At 39.4% G+C, this 24,959-nt stretch overlaps 2 protein-coding genes across 5 annotated transcripts in view; one reads left to right on the forward strand and one right to left on the reverse strand.

The window, feature by feature from the left end:
• Positions 1-68: 68 nt before the first annotated feature.
• KNOP1 (lysine rich nucleolar protein 1) lies at positions 69-12,469 on the forward strand. 2 transcript variants are annotated; one of them, XM_032197290.1, is made up of 5 exons: positions 69-103; positions 1,026-2,367; positions 6,232-6,300; positions 6,811-6,888; positions 9,254-12,469. In XM_032197290.1, exons 1-5 carry the CDS (start codon positions 90-92, stop codon positions 9,563-9,565), a joined length of 1,815 nt encoding a protein of 604 aa, XP_032053181.1. In that variant the 5' UTR covers positions 69-89; the 3' UTR covers positions 9,566-12,469. The 2 variants fall into 2 exon arrangements, with proteins under 2 accessions (XP_032053181.1, XP_032053180.1); XM_032197289.1 differs by lacking the exon at positions 69-103 and adding an exon at positions 364-550.
• Positions 12,470-12,680: 211 nt separating this feature from the next.
• The window catches only part of VPS35L (VPS35 endosomal protein sorting factor like), a 55,710-nt gene continuing 43,431 nt past the window's right edge, over positions 12,681-24,959 (reverse strand). For all 3 annotated transcript variants that reach the window (XM_032197286.1, XM_032197287.1, XM_032197288.1), the window contains 5 exons: positions 23,733-23,872; positions 21,863-22,028; positions 20,952-21,070; positions 14,027-14,173; positions 12,681-13,444 (listed from right to left, as the gene is read on the reverse strand). In XM_032197286.1, the coding sequence (XP_032053177.1) occupies positions 13,346-13,444; positions 14,027-14,173; positions 20,952-21,070; positions 21,863-22,028; positions 23,733-23,872 (671 nt within the window). In that variant the 3' untranslated portion in view covers positions 12,681-13,345. The remainder of the gene's footprint in view (positions 13,445-14,026; positions 14,174-20,951; positions 21,071-21,862; positions 22,029-23,732; positions 23,873-24,959) is intronic.

Consider the following 24,959-nt stretch of genomic DNA (forward strand, 5'->3'; position numbering starts at 1 on the left):
CGCTACGGCAACCGCGCCGCCATTACCCGCGGCTGGAGGCGGCCCCGGGCCCTGCTCCCGTTCCCCTTCCGGGGCGGCGGGCGAGGCACATGGGCCGCGGCAGGTAAGCAGCGGCCTCCGCACTGAGGGTTCCCGTGTGCCTGCGGGGCGTGCGAGGGGCTCGGAAGGGGGGCGGCGGGGTGAAATCGCCTGTAACCAGGAGCTGGAGGCGGGTTAGCCGCCCCCCGCGCTGGGAAGCACGCGGTGTCGGGGCGGTGGGTCAATTAAAATGGGGTTGGGGGGGGGGGGGGGCAGCACTCGGGTGCGGTGCGCCCCTAAGGACCGGGGCCTTAAAAAAGCTCGACAAGGGGCACCTCAGGAAATCTTGTGGATTAATAATTGGTTAAAAGATGGGAGCCGAACAGGCACAAATAGGGTTTTCAGCAATGGGAGGGAACGTTGCACATGGGTCCCAAAGGCGTCTCTGCTCTAACCTGTTCGTAGGTGTGAGTGTCCCGAGAAAGGAAGCGGGTAGCAAGGCCATGGAGCTGCAGGCAGGAGCAAGTTCAAGGTGATGGCTGCAGTGCTTTGAAACAATTCTGTGGTAGTAAGTGGTAGATGAGGTGATGAGAAGTTCAACACGTGTAAATGAAAGGTTATACTTGTGTGGAAATCCACCTTCACTATACTTACTGATTGATTTTATATGCATGTATGTATCTTGTTAGGAAGGACTTCTGGAGGGTAGATATTTCTGTGAAAATATGCTCAGCAGCTGTCAAAAAGACAAATAAAAAGTTAACAAAACTAACTAGGACATAACTAAGACAAAAAGACACCCCTTCACCACTCCAGTAACTATAGTTTCAGTGCTGCTGACAGTTCTGGTTCCTGCCATTGCAGAAAGCAGATTGTCCTTGACACTTTTTTTCCAGTTTTGCAGTCAAGAGATACCGAATGCTTTCAGAATAAAGGAAGACCAAATAGGCTAGGATTTGCATCATTGTGTTGAAGCTGTACACTAACATCTTTATTTAATTTTTTAGAATGACAGTAAAGAGAAAGAAAAAACAAATTCATGAGGAACCTGAACAGAAAAATAAAAGAGTGAAACGTAGTGGGAGCCAGACTATCATTAACATTGAGAAAGGCGTTCCAAGTGCCATTAAAGCAGGGGATGATGACCGGTTTGAGACAAAAACAAAGGCCAGGAAAAAGGAAAGTTTAAAAGAAGATGAATGTTTAGATCAATTAAATCTGAAGAAGAAAAACAAAAAAAAGAAAGTTGGCTCCGAATTACCAAAAGAAACATGTTCAGAAAGCTTTGTGAATGTAGAAGGCCATCTGGATGTAGAACAACAAGAGGAATCGGAGGAACAAATTAAGATTTTCAAAAAGAAAAGAAAAAAAGATCGACGCCGTGCCTCCTTCTTACTAGAGAGTAATCACAGCAGTGATGAGCTTTCAAATCATACAGATGGTACTCAGGGAAATGAACTTTTTTTCAAAAAAAGCAGAAAGAATGTCACTTTGAATTTGAAACTGGGTAGTGAAGTAACTAAGAAAAAAAAGAAGAAAGATGTTTCCTCTTCTGCATTAGAGGACATTCAGGACAATGCATATAAGCATTCTAAAAAAGACTGTAAAAAAACAAACGCATGCGTTTCAGAAGAAAAAGCTGGTATTGATGAAAGTCATGGAACAGATATTACTCAGAGTGATGAGGAAGGTTGTATGAGAAGAAAAAAGAGGAAGAAGAAGAAAAAGAAGCCTGACTCCTTTTTACCTGTAGCAGGTAATCAGGATATCTGTGGAGTTCATGATAGAACCATTGCATTAAGTGACTTCAGAAAAAGACAAAGAAAGGAAATTACATTCACGGATAAAGAGGAAGAAGAAACTACTGAGAACTCTGAAATTATCAGAAAGACCAAGAAGAAGAAGAAAAACAAGAAAAGCAAAGATGTTTTCTCCTTAATGTGTGAAGATAAGCAAGAAGTTGAGTCTGAGCAGAAAGAACTGTCTGGAAAAAAATACTGGAAGAATAACAAAGATAATAGTGAAGTAACCAAGAAGAAGAAGAAAAAGAAGATTCAAAAGGACAAGGAAACTACTTACTCAAAAGTTTCTTTAAGCAATGACAATGCATCTAACAGCCAAAAAATAACACTATTAGAAAGCAACAAAAAGAACAAAGAGAGCGAAATGAAGCTAGCTGAATGTGCCACAGGGGACATTGTAGATATAGTATTATGCAATTCCAATCACATGCCCTGTGACAAAAAAGGGGGAAAAAAAGTACCACGGGACTCTGCAGAAGAAACAGGTTCAAAAGCAAATATAAAACAGAAAAAAATCAGAGGAGAAGACATGGGAAAAGAGGCATCGGTAAGTTGTAAAGAAGGTATCTGCACCCTCCTGCTAAGGAATTGAAAGCATCTTACATCATCAGTTCCCTATTTTGCATGCTGTTCTGCCTGTGACACTAAGGTCAATGTGGGCCTCCTCTGGGTTTTTAGGAACAGCACACAGCATCAGATCATCTATTGATTATAGCACATAATATTTGTGAAACAGGAAAGTTATTTTTTATGCCCAGTGCTGTAGTAGTTTAGTGTTTCGATTGTGAAAATACAAAACACATAAATCGCTTAACAGCAAATAGTGGAACAGAAAGAATGCTGGTATATAATTATAAATGTCCTTGTGTCTTTCATTAGCTCTTTAAAAAGTGGTAACAATCATATAAAACAGAATACCAGAGCAGGTATGTAACAGTGGTGGCATGAATACCTTGAACTCCTAGACAGACTCTTTTCCTTGAGACTTTGCTGCTGTTGCTACTGGAACTGTATAGTGTTAGAAACCAAGGGGGGAATTTTAGCCAAAACGTGTTACCTAACTTGGATGAAACTTAAGAGAAAATCTTAAATATAGAGTAGACCCAGAGCATTGATGTCTAAATTGTGATAAAAAGTACTAGGGAACAAACTAAACAAAAACTAGAACACATTCTTAATTTGGAGGGGAAAGAAACAACTATGCAAAACTAGAAATAAATAGATTTTAAGAGCTGTGTGAATTTAACTCAAGGTAAATAGAACCATATCCAGGCTGTTAAAGGAAATCTCATCCAAGAATCCTTGAGTACTGCTATTTCTGTGGTGAAGTAAACATGGAGAGGAACTGATGAATGGGGAGAACAGATCTGTTTGATGTATTTAAAAGATGAAAGATATGAAATACAGGGGTTTCTTCAAAGTTTTCCAAAATTTAGACCATCGAGATGTCTAGACTAGCAGATGCTGTTTTTTTTTTTTTTTTTTTTTTTTTTTTGACTTTAGGTTTCTCCTTTTGAGCTTTCAAAAGTCAGGGTGGTTTTATCGCTGGGATATATCCTTTAATTAAATTTACATTGTCTTTTTGAGATGGTTGGACACTACTTGGATTCTTGCAGCTGCTCACGTGTGTGGAGGCAAGATAAGTCTTAAAATAAGTGACCTTCCTGATGGTGCTATCTAATTATGGAAAATGTAACAAATGCCCTGCAAACTACTGAGGAGAAAGGGGGTAGGGTGATGCATACGTTATTCCTCTTCCCCATATTCAGCTTGGTACATAATAAAAGCTACTTTAGAGAAATTCTCAAGATTTCAAACTCTAGGTAATTTAATTTGTTCTAGAGAAATCTAGTTCCTGCCAGGCCAAAAGACACCACTGCAATAAATGGCTGATCGTGTCAGTCTTGCATTTAATTGTGCCGCAGTCCTGAACCATTTTCTAGGGTACACTGCATCACACACACTGCTGCATACCTTGAAAAATCCTCTGTTGGGCTTCTGAAGCAAGCAGAGTAGCAAGTTTATGAAGAGTGTGTGGAATGCTACCCGCTTCATGTCAGAGATTCATGTTTTCCCCATTGGATACCATTACGGGCAACTCAAAGTAAGGAGGCTGAAATAATCCAGAGAGAGAAAGACAGACAATACAAAACACGTCAGTTAATACAAAACATACACAACATTAACTCTAAGATTGCTGTATGCTAACATACAGAAGTTTTTGAAAAAAGTGAATGTGAATTGATTGCACCTACAGTGAACTCGTCACGTGCTGTCATCACTTCTCAGGCTGCTGTGTGCTAAACCTTGATAGTATGGAGCAGGTGGCGTTCAGTCCCTTTGTTAAAATATGAAAACGGAGCTGACAGCTTCTGAAAATGTTTTGCCAATAATTATTTGTCACTGTTAGTGCTCCCTCATTTTGTAGATGTAACTGCATTGCCTGTAGAACAACACGGGCAGCTTGTACAAGCACACTGGGCTACCAGCCTAGAGTGTGTGTGGGAGGAGAACATATGCCAGCCGTGGGCATCCAAGGCTCAGTCCTCTTTCACTTGAATGAATACTGCCACTGATGTCTGTGGGAACAGCCTGCGGTCTTGAACTTCTCAGTTTTTCTGTAGACATTAGAAGGAAATAACTGTGAGAGTGAGCAAACACTGGTCCGTTTGGTTGGCAGGCGCGGTGCTTGGGTGGTCATTCTGGCAAGGACTTTACCACTGTGCTTGCACAGGATCTTCTCCCGTTTAAGAAAGCACTCCTAGCTTCACAGCAAAGGTGCTACCATGACGTCTGGCATGCCTTGTGTTTAAGAGACTTCATGCTGTTAGGGAGTCCAAGGAGAGTCAAATGACAAATACAACAAATGCATATCCAATGTTAAAGGGTCCAGTTTACTTTGATTTTTTTTTGGCTGCAGATAGCATAACCCTTCCGTGTGTGAATATGCTCCCCTTCCAGGAAGCTTGAGGAAGAAGAGACCTGCAAACCCCCTGACAGGGGTTTATATTTGCCATTCAGTGACCTTCAGTAGGTCAAAAACATGCTGTGAATTAGCAAGGAAGGGGGCAAACCAATCCTTCTTGCTTGTCTGCCACTTACCATTCCAGCTTAAAAAAAAAAAAAAAAATCCAGTGCAGCTGTTTGCAGAATCTTATGACAGTTTTCCTGCTTGTTTTAAGAGATCTGAAAAGACAGTACCAGGCCATCTAGAAGTTTTTTTTTTTTTTTCTTTTTTTCAGTTAAGAGAGCAAGCTCTCCTCATTGCAGACAGTATTTTCCTTTCTGTAAATGGATATACTTGTGAGTGTGTGTGAAATCAGTGTGTAAAAGGTAGCTTGGAAAATGAGGTAAATCATTCATGGCTTTAAATAAAACTGTAAACCCTCAAAAACCTAACAGCAGGTTCTGCTGACAGAAGTATGTTACAAATCTTTTCCTTGTCTTAATGTTCCCTGGCTATTTCATGCTTGGATTATTGTGTTAGCTGTATCAATAGATCTTCCCTTTGGCCGCTTTTTTCAGCCTGGTCTAAAGCTTATGGCTCTAATTTACCGCTATCCTGGACTTAAAACTTACCTATTACACTGGGTGCCCAACAATCTTATCCTTAATACAAATTTGGAAAAGAAAGACCAAGGGCAGTGATCTTAAAACTCCAGTCGTTAGGAGCACAAGCTGCTGTACAGCTGCGCTATGGCGAAGAGTTACCAGTAACCGCTTGTGGATTTACCTCCTGCCATCCTGCCCATCCATTCCTGCTGTAGTTGTTCAGTCTTTAACATCAGGTTCCTGTTCCTCGCTCTCAAATGTAGAACTATCGTGCTATTTGCTCCCATTGCCAGGGAAAGCTTATGTACGTGTCATGCCTCTCCCCATACTCTCCAGACTGAAAGCTCCTTGAGGGCCATCACCTATTCTGCATTTGTATAAGACAAGCACAAACCAGCTGCCTCTCGAGTGGTTTTGTTTATTTTGAGCAGTGGCTAGTGGGATCGACATGATCCAAGCTTGTCACGTGCATTTAGAGGGGCCATTATCTTACCACTGGTTGATTTTTTTTTCCCACTCCTTTCTGTCCCCTATTTCAATTTCAGCTCCTACAAAAGTCTTTAATTTGAAATGACCCTGTCTGTAAATGTTACTATATGCACCAGTAATGTCGGCAGGTCCATTTTTATGTGTGAATTTAAAAAGTCCCCTACCCTTTTTGCTTAAAAAAAAAAAATCTGTTGTGAAAGTTTTCTCTGAGAGAAAATCCCTCTCAAAGAAATGCACAGGTTCAGTTGGCATTTCCAGTTCAGGTCTGACTATTTCTTCTGGCCCCCCAAGTAATACTACTGCACTCCTTACTATTTTTACCGTTTATTCTTGTATAAATTTCTAATTCTAAAAAAATTCAATTTTATAGGAACATAGTGATGATGTAACTATTGTGCAGGAAAAAAAAGGAAACTGTGATGAAGTTAATATAGACAAGGTATGTATGCACTGTATTAATTACGTGTGATTTAAAGCAAATAAGTATTTAAGGTCTACCTAGAATTTGTAACAAAAATACTGCTTCGTTACTGGTCTATGCCAGTATGTCTCTAAGTAGAGCTCTACTTAAAATGTGCTTTACCTCTTATGGGTTAAATCCAAAATGTACAGCTCCAGTCAATGTCAGAAGCTTCTGAGTAGTTCATTTGGTTAAATACAGGTTTCTCTGCCTCTCATCACTGTTGTCAGTTTCAGTGTAGCTGTTACCTGCAGTTAGAAGGAAGACTAAACGTACCTGATACTACAAAATGTCTATTTAAAATACCACAAGAAAAAGCATAGTTCTTAAGCTGTGTGTGAAAGGGGATCACATGCAACTTTTTAATTATCCTTGCAAAATACTGAAGATAAGTAACCATATCATTCTTCCCTCATCTTTTTACTTTGAATTAAATTGTCATTAAACACACTGAAGGCAGTGACTTTCATTGATTTTTCTGCATGCTAGGCGAGGCGGCAAGCTCTACAAGAAGAAATTGATAGAGAATCTGGAAAAACTGAAGTTTATGGTTCCAAAATTCAAACGGTATGTATGATTTTAGACCTTGATCTGATGGAAACAGCATCCCAGAGCAAGTTCCTGAAAAAAACACTGAAAATTGCACAGTTTTCTGTATGCAGCTCATGCACGTGGCTTTGCACCACAGTTTGATTGTAAATTTCAGGTCATGCTATAGAACGAATTACATGCTTGAATGTAAGGTCATGCTATGGAACGAATACTAAGGCAATCTGGGAGCTGACCAGTGAAACTCCAGTGTGAGTTGGAATTGTTCAGAGATCTCATTCCCATCATCAGTCCTCAAAAGCAGCATTTTCCCTGGTTCCTCTGGAGAACTAGCCATGGTGAATTGCTACAAAAATGGTTTCTGCTTACTGTGAAATATAAATGATTCTAGGCCATGGACATAGCAATTCAGATAAAATTCAGTGACAGCTATCTGGGAGAATTTACAGACACAGAAATGAGGATGTACATGGAAAGGTGAAAGAGATGATAACTGACACTGCGTCTGTGATACCTACAGGCAGCACTTTCCTAACTTCTGCATCTTTCTTCCACCACTTTGAAAGATGATTCTTTATTCTTTGTTTTTGCATCCTACACTGCCTGCCTCCTGGCAGGTTTGCCATACAATAATGTAGCTGTTCCAACAATATTCAGCAGAAGTAATAAGATTCAGGAGGAGAGAAAGCTTTGCTAATAAATAAGGATTCTTAGTTGTCTGTAAAACTGTTCTTCAGGAGTGCCAGTTTGCCTAAAAAGTAAGACCTCAACAGAATCGCAGAAATAACTCATGTACATTCTTATGCAGTGGGAGGCAGAATGCCGTGAGCTGTGCAATTGCAACTATCTAATAGTCTGAAATCACTGAGGAAAAATTACTTTTTTTGGCAAGGGATCCCCTTTCTTTGGGCTAATATATCATTGTTTATTAGTACATAGAAGAATACAAGCTATGAAAACTAAATCATGAGCTTCACACATAGTGAGCCTGAAATGCTGCAGCAAAAGTTCTGTGTAGTGTTTGCTCTCAGTTCACTTAAAAAAAATTACAGGGTTTGACAAGTCGTAATGATTTCTGCATCTGTGCAGGTATCTGTCTACCATTCCAAAGAGAGGACTATCATGTGTGTGCTTCCATGACACAGACCTGGGCTTATATGGCAACTTTTTTTTTCTTTTATCAAAAGTATTATGGACAACTTTCTTTTATGAGAAGTATTCTGACCTGTGATATTGAAAGATACTCCAGCCCTATATTTCTATAACTTATAAAACCTGCCACAGCTTGCCTGCAATGTTGTATAGCATACTGTGTGTTGTGCTGGTTGTCCAGTGGAGAATGACTGTTTCATGCAAACTACAACTGTTCAGTTGGAAGAATTTCAGGCTCACAAACACACCACTAGATTCATTTTTTCCTTTGATGTAGCCAGATCAGTCTGCTTAATTAATGATCAAGCATTCTTCCATTTAATATCACCCCCAATTTTAAAGAAAAAAGGGAGTAGCAGTTCTTGCCAAAAGTAGTTACAAATGACTGCATAGCTCCTAGCTATAGCTCAGAAGTCAAATAAGATCCTTTGGTAATGAAGCATGGTCTTAAGTAAGCCAAAAGTTCATAAGCTTTCTAAATTGTACCCTGTATCTTGGGTTATACACAAACAAGTGGTTGAATTCTGATTTTACTTGGATGTTACATATAGTCTCAGAAAGGAGCCATTATCTGCAGGCAAGAAAAGAATCCTGGAGTGAAATAGGTAAAGAATACAGTGAGAGGCAGAGTTATGGAAAGAACAAACTGCAATTGAGGTGAGGTTTTAAGAGTATTATGTTTAGTCCTGTTGGTTAAGGGTATGCCTTCAGTTTTTGCACCCTTGCAGTATAATTGCTAACTAGGGGGATGAGAATGCAATTGTTCCTTAATGCATATGAGCCAGATGGAATACCATCTCTTAAATTAATGCAACAAAATAGTGCAGAAGCAACAGCTACTTACGTAGGAAAATGAAAAGTTAACCGTGAAAGTGAGAAAAAAGTAAAACTTACAATTGTCTTAAAGTAAGAGAAATGGTGGGACAAGGTCTGGCACTCCGAGTTAGGGGAACGTTACCCAGAGAGCAGAAAAGTCAGGTTTTCTAAAGACAGAGGGAAAAGAGATTCTGAAAGTGCATCAAACTCTGTCTCTAGGTTAAATGAGCTAATGAAGATGCAGCCATGCATGGTTATGTCATTCTTTAATTACACCCTTCAAGACGTGAATGACTGCTAGCATTGTTAGCCCTGTCAGGTTCTGGTGGCTGGTTGTGTTCTCACAGTGCACAGCTGGAAATTGTCTTCCTTACTCAAGGTGGTATTTTAGTGTTCATCTTGTTTTGTTTCACAGGATACAAAGATTGGCCAGTGGAGTACAGCTGCTTTTCAAAGTTCTGAGAGAGGAATGAAATTCCTTCGACTGATGGGTGGTTTTAAAAAGGGCTCTGCACCTACCCAAGATCTCTCAGCAACTACAAACAAACCAAACATGGCTCTGAACAAGGAAGGGGAGGAAAAATTACAGCAGGCTCTGAAGATGGAATTTGATAAAGCAATGGACTTGAAACAACATAGAAGGATCGGTCTTGGATTTCAGCCTGCTGCCACCAAAAAAGTGTACATAGACAAATATACATCTAGATCTATAAAATTTGAAGATTAGAACTCTGAAGCAATAAAAAGAATGAAAATTAAATGGGTAAATTTCACTTCCCACAATTTTTTTTACTTGAAATAAAATTTGACATGTTCAACAAATTTGATGAGGCCTTTTTAGTACAAGTCTACAGCTGACTGTTCCAGATTATGTGGAGCTGGGTACTCACTTGAACTCAACAGTAAGTTTTTGAAACCTTTACAATATTTTCTTCAGTCAAGAGCCAGCCTCCCTCAAAGACTGAAGATATGTGGACAATGCCTACAAAAACTTTTTTTTTTTTAAATGCTGATTTCATGGGCTTATTTTTAGCTGCATCTTTGTGATTCAGAAGGATTTTAGCATTCTGTAAAATCTTCACATTCTTACACTCAATGAGTGGTTCAAAGCGATGGTTTCTTACTTTGAAGAAACACTCCTCGTATGCCTACAAATTTGACCAGGGGAAACTTAACTCTGAAAGCGATTTCTTAAATATTAGTATCTTCAATATAATAACAAATACTGTTGAACATCCTATTTGTTTTAACTGTGCAGTTTGATTTTCAAGAAGCAGCTGTTATTTGTAAATAGAGCTAAATGCTTTGTGGATAGCAGCACCAAATACATGGATCTAGACTTTCTAAATTATAGAAAGCAAGGTAATTTTAATAACGTGCTTATTGGTTGCAGTATATGTCAGTTTGAATGAAATTTCTAATATTCAGTCTTCCAGACAACCTGCACTCTGACTTTAAGAGTACAAAGTATGAGAGTACATTTGTATATGTTGTATTCAGAATTTGATGGTCCAAAGCAGTCTCAGTGTCTTGCAGGAAGTTACAGAGATAGTGGAAAACTGTCATATTTTGTCACTGTCTGTGCCATCCATTACAGGAGCTACTGTTCCCTAAGTTTTGGTGTAGTTCTAGTTGTTGAGCAGGAACAGGTGACCGTCTCTTGTGTCTATTCCTGCTGTAGTAACAGTGGCCTCCTTGCAGGGGATCCCCCCTATGCCCTAGCTCAGGTTATTGTCTCTAGTTACCCAGCTCACTGTTTTCCTGCAGTTACCTATTCTTTTTCATAAGATCATGCCTATTAATCTGCTAATTTTCTTGTTCTAAAGCAACCTTACCTTCCACAATAGCCTTTTCAATTGGACTCTCTACCTGAAAGCAGCTGACTCCTGGGAGAAAATACACTTGCAAAATAGCATTTGTTCCAGTGCATTTTGGGCAACTCCTAAGGGGAAATTAAAAATCACACAGAGGCTCCAGCATAAACAGTTGCCATGAATTCTTTCCCGTACCTGGGAAGGAGATGCTGAACTACTGCCTACAACAGGCTTTGCTTCGAGGAAACCATCACCTTTAAAGTGTTATTTAAAACCACCACTCCGACAGCATGAGCCTGATTTGCACTGGTGCTTCTCAAAGCTGGGTGACTGGCATCAGCCAGCCTTTCTAGTCTTCAGCTCCTGCTTTGCCTCAAGTAGTGGAGGCTGTATTTTCTGATTTAAGACAAATGCTGAATTCAGGCCCTCAACTGCTTGCCTAGCAAAGAAGTAGTTATAAAGGAACAGGTAGGAAAATTTCAAGGAATGACTTCCTTTGGGAAGAGTGAGACGGGAAAGCACGTACGGATTTCTGTTGCAGAGCCAGTCTTGGATATGTAGTGACTGGTCTTCTTGCATTGCCACCAGTGAAGATGCTGAAGGTGGTGGTAGTCCTGGACTTGCCTTTGGATGAGGACTTCTTTCCCCTCTCTGGGATCATATCACATATAAGTCTGTTGCTCAGCTTCCTGGCACCTTGCTCTTGATAACATTATGCACGTGAAAACATCATAGTTTGAAAAACAAGACAGGTATCTGGGGAAAAATAACTGTTCAAGCAGTCAAACTTGCTCTAGCCTGCATATTTGATATATACAGAATAAAATTCAGGTCTATAGTGAGTGAAGTGCTTTAACTAAAATTAGTTTTGCTCTCACATGGAAGTAAGCCAAAAGCAGTTGATTAGAATGGTGGTGCTAGCTTCTAAGCTAGATGTTTTGAGTTTTCTCCAGATAACTAGAGCCTTCTGGATGTCATTGAGCTATTTTTGCACCAATAAAAACATCAGTAAAACATTTGAAAGCATTTCTCATGGCAGTCTTACATCAATAAATAAAGTTATACTGTGCTCAAAAGACAACAGGCAGAAATTGGTGTCTGTATGGTGAAAAGGAACAGCTGGGCCATTCGTAAGCCTGCCATAAGAGTTTCCATTCTACAGAATTTCCACACTGGGTTTGTAGCAGGACATTTGCCCCTGGAAGGCGGTTTCTGCCATACAACTGCTTCTAGTGTGACCCACCTGGCTGTTTAGACAATTCATGGTTCAATACCACTTACCTAGTTTGTGGGTAGAGTTTCCAGGTCCAACAGGAAGAGTTGGCCATGTGCTGTTGAAGGTTGTTTTGTACAGCTGCAGCAAGAAGGAAAGCTAAATTAAACTGAGGCATGATAATACATGCAGTACTGCCGTATCATTGTGTGTGTCCACTGTACAGAATTATCTAAGGAAAGCCAGTGTAATTAAGATGAACACTACAAGTCGGAAAGGTTCTCTATTGAGTGGATACTACTTCAGAATTATCTTGTATTTCTGCAATTTTACTCTGCATATGTGTAGATACACATGCATATATATAGTTTGTACAAGACTATGTTACCAAAGGGTCCTAGTTTAATTCCTTACAACCTGAACACAAAATGCATATTTTATATGTACCTTGTTTCAGTAGCCACTGAAGAGATGAAAACTACACAAGAACAATGCAGTTATTTTGGGTGCTATTTATTAATAGCCTGCTAACTCCTTGAATATATGGTTCTGGCAAAATTGATTATATGTTTAACCTTAACAAAATAAAACATTTTTGTGCAAATATACATCTCAATATATATGACTTAGCTCATTAAAATACTTACCACTAAGCAGAAGTAGCAATAGATGCAAGATCAACACGATTCCTTACCATGGGACAGAAGTGGCAAGAGTGAAATTTATTAGGAATAAAAGCAGTACATACAGATAAATTACAGAATGGTAAGGTGATAAATTTGTATACACAAAGGAACTCCCCCAGAACAAATAGGTGAGCTGCAAATTGTTTTATTCCGTGATACAGTGTACTGGAGAACATGGAGTACTTTGCATACATTTCCATTTTCCTTTGCAAACAACATTTAAAGATTCCCGCCATTTTACAAAACACCACTGAACTAAAAATGAAAGCATAAACATGTCTGTGAAAATGTATGGTAGAAATTAGAACACTAACATCTCAGCCATTTTTCTCTTTTACTGGAACTGACCAAACAAATGTTGGCAGCATCCCAAAGCAGAAAGATGACTTGGTAGGATTACTATATTGAAATACTGCTTTCTACACAGGAGAAAGACTGTTCTGCAAGCAGGATGAAGTTTGGAGGCTGTGAATTGATCCGTGCAGATTATCTTCTTCCTTTGTCACTAAAATGACAACAGATTAGATTTGGAGAGGCTTTTGCAACCACAGAGGTTCAAAGTACCCTTTACTGAAACTAAATCGGATTTAAAATGAGTATATAATGGCAGATCTGGAAACAAATTCAGACTAAATTATTGCACTCAGAACAGTTTTACCTGTGTCCAAGTAAATCTGTCACACTGAGTAGAATTAAAATACACCAAATTCCAGTCAAAAACCAGAAGAATCAGTGATTTATAGCCTTGGCTCCATGCTCACTTTACATATGACTCCTTGGAAAAGAGGCATTCATCAGGTTCTGGACTGCAGAGGAAGCCGAAGAGCCAAGTCTGCAAAGTGACTCATCTCAGGTTGTTTGCTTCGTCTCCTGATGTATTCTAGCGTCTTTACCTGGGTGTGAAAAGAAAGGCATTTTGAGATTGTGTGTGTCTTTTCTTATTTCAGAGCCCATCATGTATGCTACGTGAAGACATTTTAATAGACACTCCTGTGATTCTCCCTAAATTTCACTGGATATGCAACTGCTGCCATTTCTGACTCCAGAACTCCTTATCATATATATCTTCCTTAAGAAAGGCTCTAAAATGCCTACTTTTCAGGTTTATACCATGCAGTTCCTCCACTATATAAAAATGTTCTGTTTTGTTTGAAATTTAAGTTTTCTGTACTGAAAAGTGCAGCACCCAATAATTCCAGGCTCTTTAACACGTGAAATAGTTTTTAAAATGCAAGAAAGATAGTAGACTACTCCAAATAAGATAAGTTGCTTATTCATTAAGAAGCATGAAAAAAACATATTGTTTTTTAACCTAATTTACGCATGTTAAAAAATAAAACAAAAATGACAGTGAGTTGTAAAGAGTTTGTTCAGATTTATATCAGGATTTATACTATATTTTATTCAGATCAAGAAAGTAGCGCAACCTTTTCCCAAATAAGGAGTTGGAAAAGAATCTCTGCAGTATTCCTTACCATAGTCTTGGTGTCAGCAAAGCCATGTTTCTGAGCAAGATTCCAGAGATTCACTGAAAGCTGGTTTAGCTTGTTGTTTCGTAGATCTCCATGAGCTAAAATAGTGTTAAATAAATAAAGTGCCAACTGGCTCTGTCGCTTCAGGGTCTATAATAATAATTAAAAAAATCCTGTATTATTATACAGTCATCCCAGCAAAATTTCTTCAAGTTCACTTACAAGTACAAGGGGCAGACACCTGTTCTGTAATACACAGCAACAACTACAGGCACAGAAATACGGGCAGTTTGTACATCCCATTCAAAATACAACAAGAACCAATAATCACAAACCAACCTAAGTTAACTGCAAAATTATCCAAGACTCCTATATCTCACGCCACTTCAGCACAGCATAGCATGTAGCTCTGACATTTTAAATTCAGGACTTCACACAGTTGCGTAGAAATCGCCCTCCCACCAACCAACTTTGATCAGCATGACTTCACATTTTTTCCCTTAATTTTTGTTCTTTATTTTTTAGAGAGACCATGATACATCTAAGACTAGACATACACAATTTCAAATTTTTTCAACAATTCCTTCTATTATTATTATTTTTTTTAATAAAGACATTTTCCACCTCCTTTCTTCTACTGAAACTTCGATGATACCAATGTACTTACACCACATTTGCATTTACTATCCTTAAAATTGCTGAGGAAGGACCTTGATGAGGACTCGTGCTCTACCCTGGAGGAGAGCCATGCCTTTCAGCCTCTGCAGGGGAGTTGTCAGGCACAGACAATTCTGCACTAAACTTAAAGGTGCTCCCACCCCAAATTGGAGCGAGTGGAAAATAGAAGTAATAAAAATCCTATTGCAGATTTTGCCCATTCCTATGAAATGTTTTAAAAGGCTAGAAAGACAAATGATTGTTGGATGTATCTGAGATGTAGTGTGTATTTATACTGCTTTGCTGCAGCTGTCCTTTGGTTTTGGCTCAAGAAAGACCACTGTGAAAAGCAAAGCTCCATCTTACACAGAAACCACAGCAGAAGGGTAGCAGCTAGATCTGTCAGCTCATCACCTTGATTAATGAATTTAATACTTCACTTTGGCCCTTGCAGTTAAATGTACATTAGGGGTAGTGAATATACAGTGCTCAGATACAAAGCTACAGAGAGAACGAGGCATGGATTGGGAGAGAGGAGTGATAGCTGCAACTCGTGCTCTCCTGACACTGTACCAAGGCACTCACACAGCCTCTGCCCTTTCCCTAAGGAACCGAAAGTAAATTAATTTCACTTCTCACTGCCAGCAGAAGAGAGGTCAGATGCTATTAATCAAAGAAATGGCACGCACTGAGCTATCAGTCCCCCAGATAAATATGAAAAAGGAGAACGCTGTGCCATTAAAGAACTGTCTAACAAGAAAAGAGGACGCAGGATGCTCCAAACAAGAAGCAGAAGGCTGATACAGTACGTGAGCCACACGGCAGTACGTGCTGAGCAAATCTGACACAGCAGAAACCACACGTGCACACACACACATGCAATGCCCAGAGCTGCTCAAGGCCCCAGGAGAAGTTCTCTAAGCGCTAAATTAATTACATGGAACTACCAAGACAACAGGTCTTCCTTTAACAGTTACCTACTTTGGCAATTTCTATCCCAGTAGCTCCTAATCTGGTTTACAGACTAAAACTACCACCATTAGTAGGGAGTGTTGAACTGCACTCCTTACCAGCCAGAGAAACACAATCAGTCTCATCCAGCAGTAACACAAAGAGCAGAAATGCCACTTGGGAAGTCAGTAAGAGTAGCAGCAGTTGTCAATGCTTAAATATTACTACAGTATTTCTCTTTTAGGACTAACATCTTTGGGGGAAAAGCAGATACTGCACACCGCCTGCTAGTCCAGTGTTTGCCACATTATTCACAAGGCAGCCTCCCTCCTTCCACATTCACCATATATGCTGAATTAGCAAAATGAGGTGTTACCTCTATATTTTTTCCCATTGACGCCTGTGCATCTTCTGCTGAAAGTCACCTTCAGAGAGGTTCCTGGGAAGCAGTGGGCTGTGTCCTCATAAGAAGTGGGACACTTACTTTATTGGGGAGGTTGCAAAAGCAGCTCTACTCAAGGAGCCCGACTCTCAGCTACTGAGGTTTTCTAGGCAGTACGAATGCAAACATACCACCCGTTCTTTAAAGTGAGGATGACATTTTGACAAATTTGAAACGTGTACTTCTAAAAGATCTAGGAACACAAAAAAGCTGGAAGAGCAAGACGCACACTAACTCATCGTACTGGGGGCAGGTACAAGTCACTGACAGGATCCTGGCATCCTGTCACCAGTCACACAACGCAAGGCAAAGGGAGAGGGAGGCAGTGCAGGTATGCACTAAATCCCCTGTGTCTGCAAACTAACAAGAGTCAGACAAGGCTTCAGGTGACGATGAGCAGCAATGTTTGTGCAGCACAGCACCGACCTCCAGCCCAGCACGCTGCTGAGTCCACTGGCCTCACAGAGACTGAATTGCGGGTGGCACTCCAGCTCAGGAGGAATTTACAGGCAGCAAGGAGAAAGGAACAGCTCAGCTATTTGGCAACAACGCACGCCATGGGACTAACAATTCCCACACCAAAAAGAACTGCCAGCCTTTAGGCACTGTGTTTTCCATAACTCACGGGATAACGCTGATGACTATGAAACAAAATAATACATCATCCCATAACGTGATCCCCCATATCCCAGCCCGTCCAAAGTGCAAAGTCTAAATTTCATACAGCTTATCAGATAAAAATGGAATCTTTCATAAAACAGACAACGTAACTGTTTTTCATGGCATGCTGGCTAGTGCTACAAACACACATTCCTGTCTTTCAGAGAATTGTGCCAGACACCTCCAACATAAGGATACCATGAGCTTTCTGTTGGAAAAGCCTTTGGGCATTTGGATTTGTTGCTTCCTCGGAAGGTAAATCTAGTCTACTGCTGCTCCCATGGACAGCTTTAAAACAACTGGCTCAGAGAATTGGTACCAGTCCATCTGTGGCAGCACAGCGCTCAGCATGGGCTGCAAAGCTGCTTCAGGGTACTAAATATATCGGTCTAGGCTGAGTCTCCATGCTGATACGGCATCTGTTTGCTAGGATTACCAGGGCTATCTAGCCAGAAATTAATTCCAGCACCACTGTGAAGCTGGTGGTTATATCCTTGTGATCCACATCTAGATATGCCTGAATAAAGCCTTGACAGGCAGCCTTGCCCTTCCTTACAAGCTCTGATGGGAAGCCCTCTGGGACCTCGTAACATCTGTTAGTTCACTGGAAAGAGCAGGAGCTGCATCAGGGAGGTCAGGTTGCCTTACACAACTGCCCTAACATGGGATAAATGACGCCCCTAGCACAAACAGCAGCTCATGCAACGAGTTCATGTATAACAAAAGGGAATAATGACTTGGGCAGAGAAAGCAGCAACAACCAACACTGCTCCTGGGAACTCACAGACCATCCAAGAGGATGTGTGGCCCCTATTTCACCACTTTTCCAGCACACTAGGATGATCATAAGAAAAAGTGCCTTGTTTTGGATACGATCCTTAAAAGAGAAGTCCAAAAGCACCCCCTGGAATACTCAACTGGAGTACAAGTGGCAGTCCCTGCAGGCTCAGGGGGCAGTAATTCACCTTGTAGCGAAGGCAAGCTAAAATGTTTTATTCCCAGCTCTTAGACTGCCACCATGGTTGGTTCATCGCTATTTCAAAGTCATTAATTGATTTTTAAATCTTTCACTGTTCACGGTGCTGCTCACATCAGCTACATTTCTCTCTCTAAATGTAACCTAAAAAAAGTTGTGCTCCGTGTGGAACTTGAGGCTTGCGGAGGACTAGGCCATGCTTTCCAAAAAACTATACTCAGTAATCCTGCTTTGGGCCTTAGCAAAATCACGATTTATTTTGGTTTCCACCATTTATCTTACAAGCATGCAGAGGCAATGTTCCCAATCAATCTATTCCTAGTCTTTACATTCCACCAGTATGTGGACAAGGCTGTATTAAAAACAAGTGGAGTGGCTGTGTGCTAGCTAGCTACAGTTCCTCGTGGCAATGCACCCATCCTTCTTGTTGAGCCAGCTGCAAATGAGCTGCAAACATGCCAAAACAGGCACCTCCACCAGCTGCAATGTCTTTTGGAAACTGCAACAGGTAAATTCTCTTGCTTCCCTCTTCCCAAAAGAGGAACAAAATGTTTAACCACCTTTAGAGAATCCTGGCTGAGGACACACAATCCTTCAGGAAGAGCAAGCTCTTTTCAATTTAAGGCACACCCACACACAAAGGAAAACTCTGTCCAACTCTGCTTGTTGTTCAGTGCTCAAACACATGTGAAATCAACTGAAGTTTTATAAGGTTCATATTATAAACCTAAGTTAGCTGTGTTGGAAGGAGAAGCCTCCAAAGGATACCCAGGAATTGCTTTCTCTTGCTCCATCTCTATACTTGCTATAAAAGGTCCAGTATCTATCACATGGCACATGGGCAGACCGCCATCCTAACACGGCGCTGGCACAGCAACAACCACCTGCTCTTAATGTTTTGGATCAAAAATGGCATTTGAAGAAAACATGCTCCATCTGGACATTTATCACTGAGCAGCGAGAGGCCAGGTATTTACATTTCTAAGAAACTGGAGCTTAAGATTAACCTTCCACCCACCCACATAAGGTAGTGAGAAGAATCACTGATACATACTCTTGTCACCAGGAGCAGCTTGAACTTTACAGAACTGTCCAGAAGTGAAACTTTAGTTCAAGCACTGCAGTGTAGATGAAGGATACTTTAATAATGCAAAAAGATCACACTGTGTTAACATCAGATGCATTGTTCTCCTCCAAATTGCCATTTGGTGAAAGCATTTTATTGTGAGAAAAATTTATTTTCCTTTATGGCTTTTAAAGGAAACGAACCAATAAAAACCCAATGAAATCAGAGGCTTCTTCATTTAAATGAGCAGCCAAGCAGATGAACAATAAAAGGTCACTAACACCAAAGCAGTCCAAATGCCACAGTGATTTTATGATAGGTGCTGCTTTAGCACAAAGGGAGGTCTCTTTGACAATATTCTCGTCACCTCTATTTCTTCAGCAACAACAGCTTCCTCGGGGAATTATTCATTCTTACATGGCATTTTTTTACTGAAATCTCTCAAGGACTTTTACACAACAAAACAAAATAAATGCTCCCCCTTGGTAAATAGGGATGGACATAGGAGTAAATCCAAGACCACAGCGACAAAGGTAGGGAAGGATCTATATCCATGCTGCTTAGCTTTAAATCCAGTTTTCTATGCAACAAATGCATCCATGAAATAATACGGAATCTCATCGCTCAAAGTACTAAGCTTAAAAGATGAAAAAAGCCTTTCAGAAACCACAGATTTGAAGCCTTGCAAACATTTTCATCTACATACTCCATGTAGGAATCAGAAGCAAAACAATACCTAATATACAACCCAGAGTCCTAAGCAATGTGTCTTTTTTGCTGTTATTGTTCTGGGGAAAAAAATGCCACTCACTGTGGTCATACATACAGTGATGTAAAGGCATTACAGCAAAGGTTTTCTTTATCTTACATCTCTACGGTCTTTTAAGAAAAGACAAGTATGACAGTAACAGCAGTGAAAAGGCTCAACTTAGTATAGTGGTCTCCAAACATGCATTGCATCATACATTCTGTAGAGGTAAACACTACAGGCTACTGTGCGAACAGGGTACTTTAAAAGTGCCATCAAATTATTATCTCCGACCTTCCCATTTCAGCCTACGAGCTGCTAGATTGCAATCAATACAGAGTACTTTGGAAGGAGCGATTAGGAAGCTGTGGAGTGGCTCAATCTCAGAAACACGTATGCTAACAGAACAGTAACTTCTCATGATTTCAGTAACACTGAAAAACAACAGTTATCTGCCTTTCACACCCAGTCAGTTAAGCTATATTTGATCCTTCAGGCCCTCTGAACTCCAGTAAAGAAATCCAATCAACTACCAAAAGACTTTTCGTTCTCTTAAATTGAATAAATATGACCTTGTACTAACAACAGGGTAAAAAATAAACACATTTTCCCTCCCTCTGCACTTCTCATCCTAGTGTCTGGGATCCAAAGCTTTTCCAAATTAAAGGAGGTTTCCATTGTATTTGACCCAGTAACAGACTAACAATGAATTCTCATTTTGTTCGTTACAGAATTGGACATTTTCAGAAACTGTTAGCTGTCAAGAAAATATGGTTTATTTACGCAGAGAGAAAGGTGACAGCCAGGAGGAAACAAGCAGGATGGACAAGGAGCAGATCTTATACAGCAATCAAAGGAATGGCTGTGGCACTCAACTCCAATTCTCTAGCTTAGGCCAATGATTGCAACATGGAGCTCAGCTCATTATATGCAGAAAGACCCTCATAATGAAAAAAAAAAAAAAAAAGTTATGCCACATTGAGCATCATTTTTCCATAACCCACACTAACTGCCTTGAGTCCTAGTATAATTTAAAACAAACTAACCTCATTATGCTGCTCAGCAGACACCATTCTGTGCAGAATTGCATTCTTTGGCACACTGCCACAATCAGTAGGACAGAACCTCTGACATTTGTCACCTCTATCAGACTATCCAGGTACAGCATATGGTTAAGCAGTTAACTTTAGTCTGTATCTTAAAACATGTTATAAACGCTACATGATCTCTTTTGCATCATTAGATTTTTCTACCCTAAGTCTGCCTACATGATCAATTCCCTTTTTTAAATAAGTAAAACTAATTCCCTCTCATTGTAAAGTTCCCAGAACTTTCTAAAAGACCAATCCTGGTCAAAAAGGTGGTCTGTTTATTCAATTTTAAAGTAATTTTAGTTGTACATTAAATCCTGTTAAACTAAGGACATACCTCTTCCTTTCCAAGGGTTTTGAGATGATCCAGGATCTGTGCTATCACTGTTTCACACAGTTTATTAATTTCAGCCAAGAACTTGGAGTCTCCACCATACAGCGTATCATTGGAATCAACTGCAGAGACAAACTGAAGCTTAAGTCTGGCTAAAGAGCTATGCATTTGTTTGCTACTGAAAACACCAGCAATTTATAGAAGACCAGATTTGGAAGTTATAAAATGACCCTCCTCTGTGAAATGCAAACGAAACTAATCTTATTTAAGTGACTGCCACTTGGTTCCCTACTTGATTTTAGGGAAATTCTTTTCAGCATAACGCTGAAAAGAATCTCCTAGCTAAAAGCCAGTCCTATATTCCTGGATGCTGCCAGGTCCAAAAATGACTACTAGACCCAAATGCAAAGCAACAACTAGAATCAATTTTCACATTTTCCTTGCTTTCCTTAGTCTAGAAGAGTTTAGGCATCATCTTCAATGGCAGCAGGACTTGGCCAAACAGTTAATGTTTTACCGAATACAAACAACAAGATACTCAAATCATATTCTGAGAACTACCATTGTTAATAAATGCAAATGAAACACCAGTGGTATATACAAATCTTGATACTTTAGACTGAAAGAAAACACTTCATACATACAAAGTCTTAATATCTACTTGAAATGCTTATGTTTCTAAGTATTTGCATCACCATCACCATAAACAAAGTAAACCACTTTTCACAAATTCACTTCAATAATAGAATAGACATCTGCTTGGCAGCCACCTCCCATGGTTATTTTAAATCCATTTCCATAGGAGAATAATCCATTGTATAACATTTACTACCGCTGATCTTCATTAGCAAGGTACAGCAATAATGCAAATTGCATGGTGGAACACACAATCCAGGATCACCCTCATGTATTACCTTTATCTACATGGTAGATATATGTTTCTTGAGTCATTGCAGACAGCAGATGCAAAACATTAGTATAAATCCTGACTTTGTCATCGCTGTTATCCTCCCAAGTATAATCCTGGATCACATTTAGTAATCCTCGCACAAGAAATAACACTCCTTGTTCTGGGTGGTCCTATAGAAAAGAAAAAAAAAAAATCAAAAAACAGAACCCCAATGAACCCCAAAACAAAATGAGGATTATTAGGGGCCATTTGGTATTTTAAAGTCACAAGATTAGCTCTAAAAGAGCAAAAACTACAATACAATCAAAGGTGACAACTCCTTTTCTGAAGTGTGCTTCCAGTAATTTCTTTTATAAAAAAATACGTTCCAGTTTCATTCTAAAATGACCATTTGATCTATAATAATAAACCTGATCTAGACAGCCTCCACAGACAAACTTTGAAATGCTTTGTTTTCTATCCATGGGGGAGTAGTGCAGAATTATCAGCTTTTTAACAGCTTGGCCTGTAAAATTACACACTCGCAGTAGATTTTTTTAATTCAAATAATGTCAGTAAGTTACAGAAGCACATATATTACTCATATAATTATGAGTTTTAGAAGAACACCTACACTGGGAAGTCAAAGTCACAGACAATCAACAATCTTGGAATCAAAGGAATATAATTATAAAGACATCTGCTTTATATAAACCATGATTTTTTTTTTTGCAAGCAGTTTTTGATACTTGCACCCAGCTTATTTCCAGCTCACAGCTGGTGTAATGACACAAACGTTTCTAAGACAAGTCTCAGTTCACTAGGGATATTTTCTTGTGATTGTCTACCCTGCAAAGTAAACAGGAGAAATTATGGAAACTGATTTCTGAAGCCTGGTATCTCACTGCAAGTTTTTCATTACTGAATCTGAGAGGTTGGATCTCCCTCCTCCAGCTATCTGTTACTAGTCTGAGTCATTTCTCAGAGGAGCATCCAGTTCTGACACAAGTTTCCTTCAACATCTTACTTCTCTAGTCAGTGGACTACACTGACACATTGCGGTGGCAATGAGCCTTTCCCCTTTAACAACACAGCACCTCCACGTTGCTGAAAATTCCCCTTTCCACTGGAAAAAGGAGAATAAGCTTCTCTAATTATGAGGATTCAGACAGTAACACTATGCTGCTTCACTGAACATGTAGTCAAAGAAAAGGGAGAATAAAAGAGGAAACTGTGAGGAGGAAAGGCCTACTTGCTTTGATGGGAAAAAAAACAAACAAACAAACTTCAAACTTTAAAACAAACAAAAAAGCCACAAGAAAAAAAAATAAAATAAAATGCCATGATACTAAACCAATCCTTGCAGGGAAAACAGAATCTTCTCAGAGAGGGCTAGAGTTGTTAACAGAAGGAGGTAAAATCTTCAAGTGTTTGGTTTCTATTGCAATGAAATCTTGTGAGACAGAGGCCTCTCCTCCTTCTCTAAGGTCAACAAAATACCTTGGTTATGTAAGTTTTATCTCAGATCTTTCAGGTTAGTTTACAATTCTTCCTCATCTTTTAACCAACAATGCTGCATTTTCTGGACTTGTGGTGAGGCATTTTTTGATGACACATGGAAAGGAAAATCTGGAAGACTAGATTCAATAAAGATTAGCTGCTAATACACCCATGGCTTCAGCGCACAGCGCTCTTTGGCCAAAATTGTGAGGCAGCACACTCCAGATAATGCTCAAGGAACTTGACATTTTTGTCTCATTGTACAATAAAGAGAGAACTTCAAATTAAACCAGAATCTACAGTAAACTTTTAAACAGGAAAGTCGACTAGGCTGTGTGCTATTTATATACAGCACACACACACAAATACACACACACACACACAAAGTGACTTACCGGAACAACCAATAATGTGGAAAAAAAGTTACAAAGGAATTCCAAGAGGAAGGCGTCAGAAGGTCGCATCTTTCCATCGATACTGATCATTTTTGGCACTTCAGGAACAAGGCTCACTGCAGCTTTGAAAAAAGCATCAGCTACAAAATAAAAATATAGTTGCTCTATTATCACTCCAACTGCTATTGCACTCAAGCCTATGATCTGATGGTTGCTTACAGTTTGTTTCAAATAGACTACAGAAAATGACCATATGCTTAACTGTAAAGAAACTCAAGACTCAGCAGTCAAAATCTGTAGTAATTCAAGCAATGCTGTTTTTCCAACAGAAGTTCCTACATCACTGGAGATTTCTGAATTTAACACTCTTCTACTTTGCTTAACAGCTGGACATTGTTGTTTCAAGTATATGGCATATATGGAATAAAAACAATAAAAAAATAAAAACAAAATAAAATCACACAATTCAAAATAAACTTATCTAAAGAAATGCTTGTGCCAGAAAAATGGGGAACCAGAAGGGCGGTGGGGTTGTACATATTAGATCATGCTAACTTGTTCACTAATCCATTCACAAAGGCTGTTAAAATTCTAAGGAAATACAGTCAACTTAATCCTACAGGAAAAAAAAAAAAAAAAAAAAAAAAGCTGATAGCATTAATCATAAACTGAGTAGATGTTCTAAGTTAATATTTTCAAACTAAAACAATAAGATTTTTCCTCTTACCGTAGAAGAGCAGCTATATATGCTAAGAGTTCATAAAAAAAAAAATCTGACAGCAGCATTCTTTTGCAATTTCTTGGCTACATTTCAAAACATCCAAGTCCCATTCAAGTTATTTAGTCATATTCCCTTTCCAGATGTTTAGTTATATAATTGGAAGCATACGTCAGAGTTAATGCTGTATTCATCTTTATTTTACAGGAACACAGACCAAAGCCATGAAACCAAATTTTAGCAAAGATAATTCTTGGCAAAAGACAAGAGGTGTTAGGCAGGGATAGAGAAAACCACTAACAAGCATGCATGGTCATTTTCAGGAGCAGAGCTTGCTCTGGAAAAATTCATTTGAACACATGATACTCCAAGCAAATTTGCTAAATATAGTACCATCTGATAGCTAATTTAAGCTTATGAGGAATACCAGTGAAACATGTGCTTTGGAAAAACTAATTCTTCTGACTCTTATTTCGCTTCATCATGTGAGTGTTTGAGAACTTCTGAAC

This window comes from Aythya fuligula, chromosome 15 (genome assembly GCF_009819795.1).
Source record: "Aythya fuligula isolate bAytFul2 chromosome 15, bAytFul2.pri, whole genome shotgun sequence".
NCBI classification, from domain to species: domain Eukaryota; kingdom Metazoa; phylum Chordata; class Aves; order Anseriformes; family Anatidae; genus Aythya; species Aythya fuligula.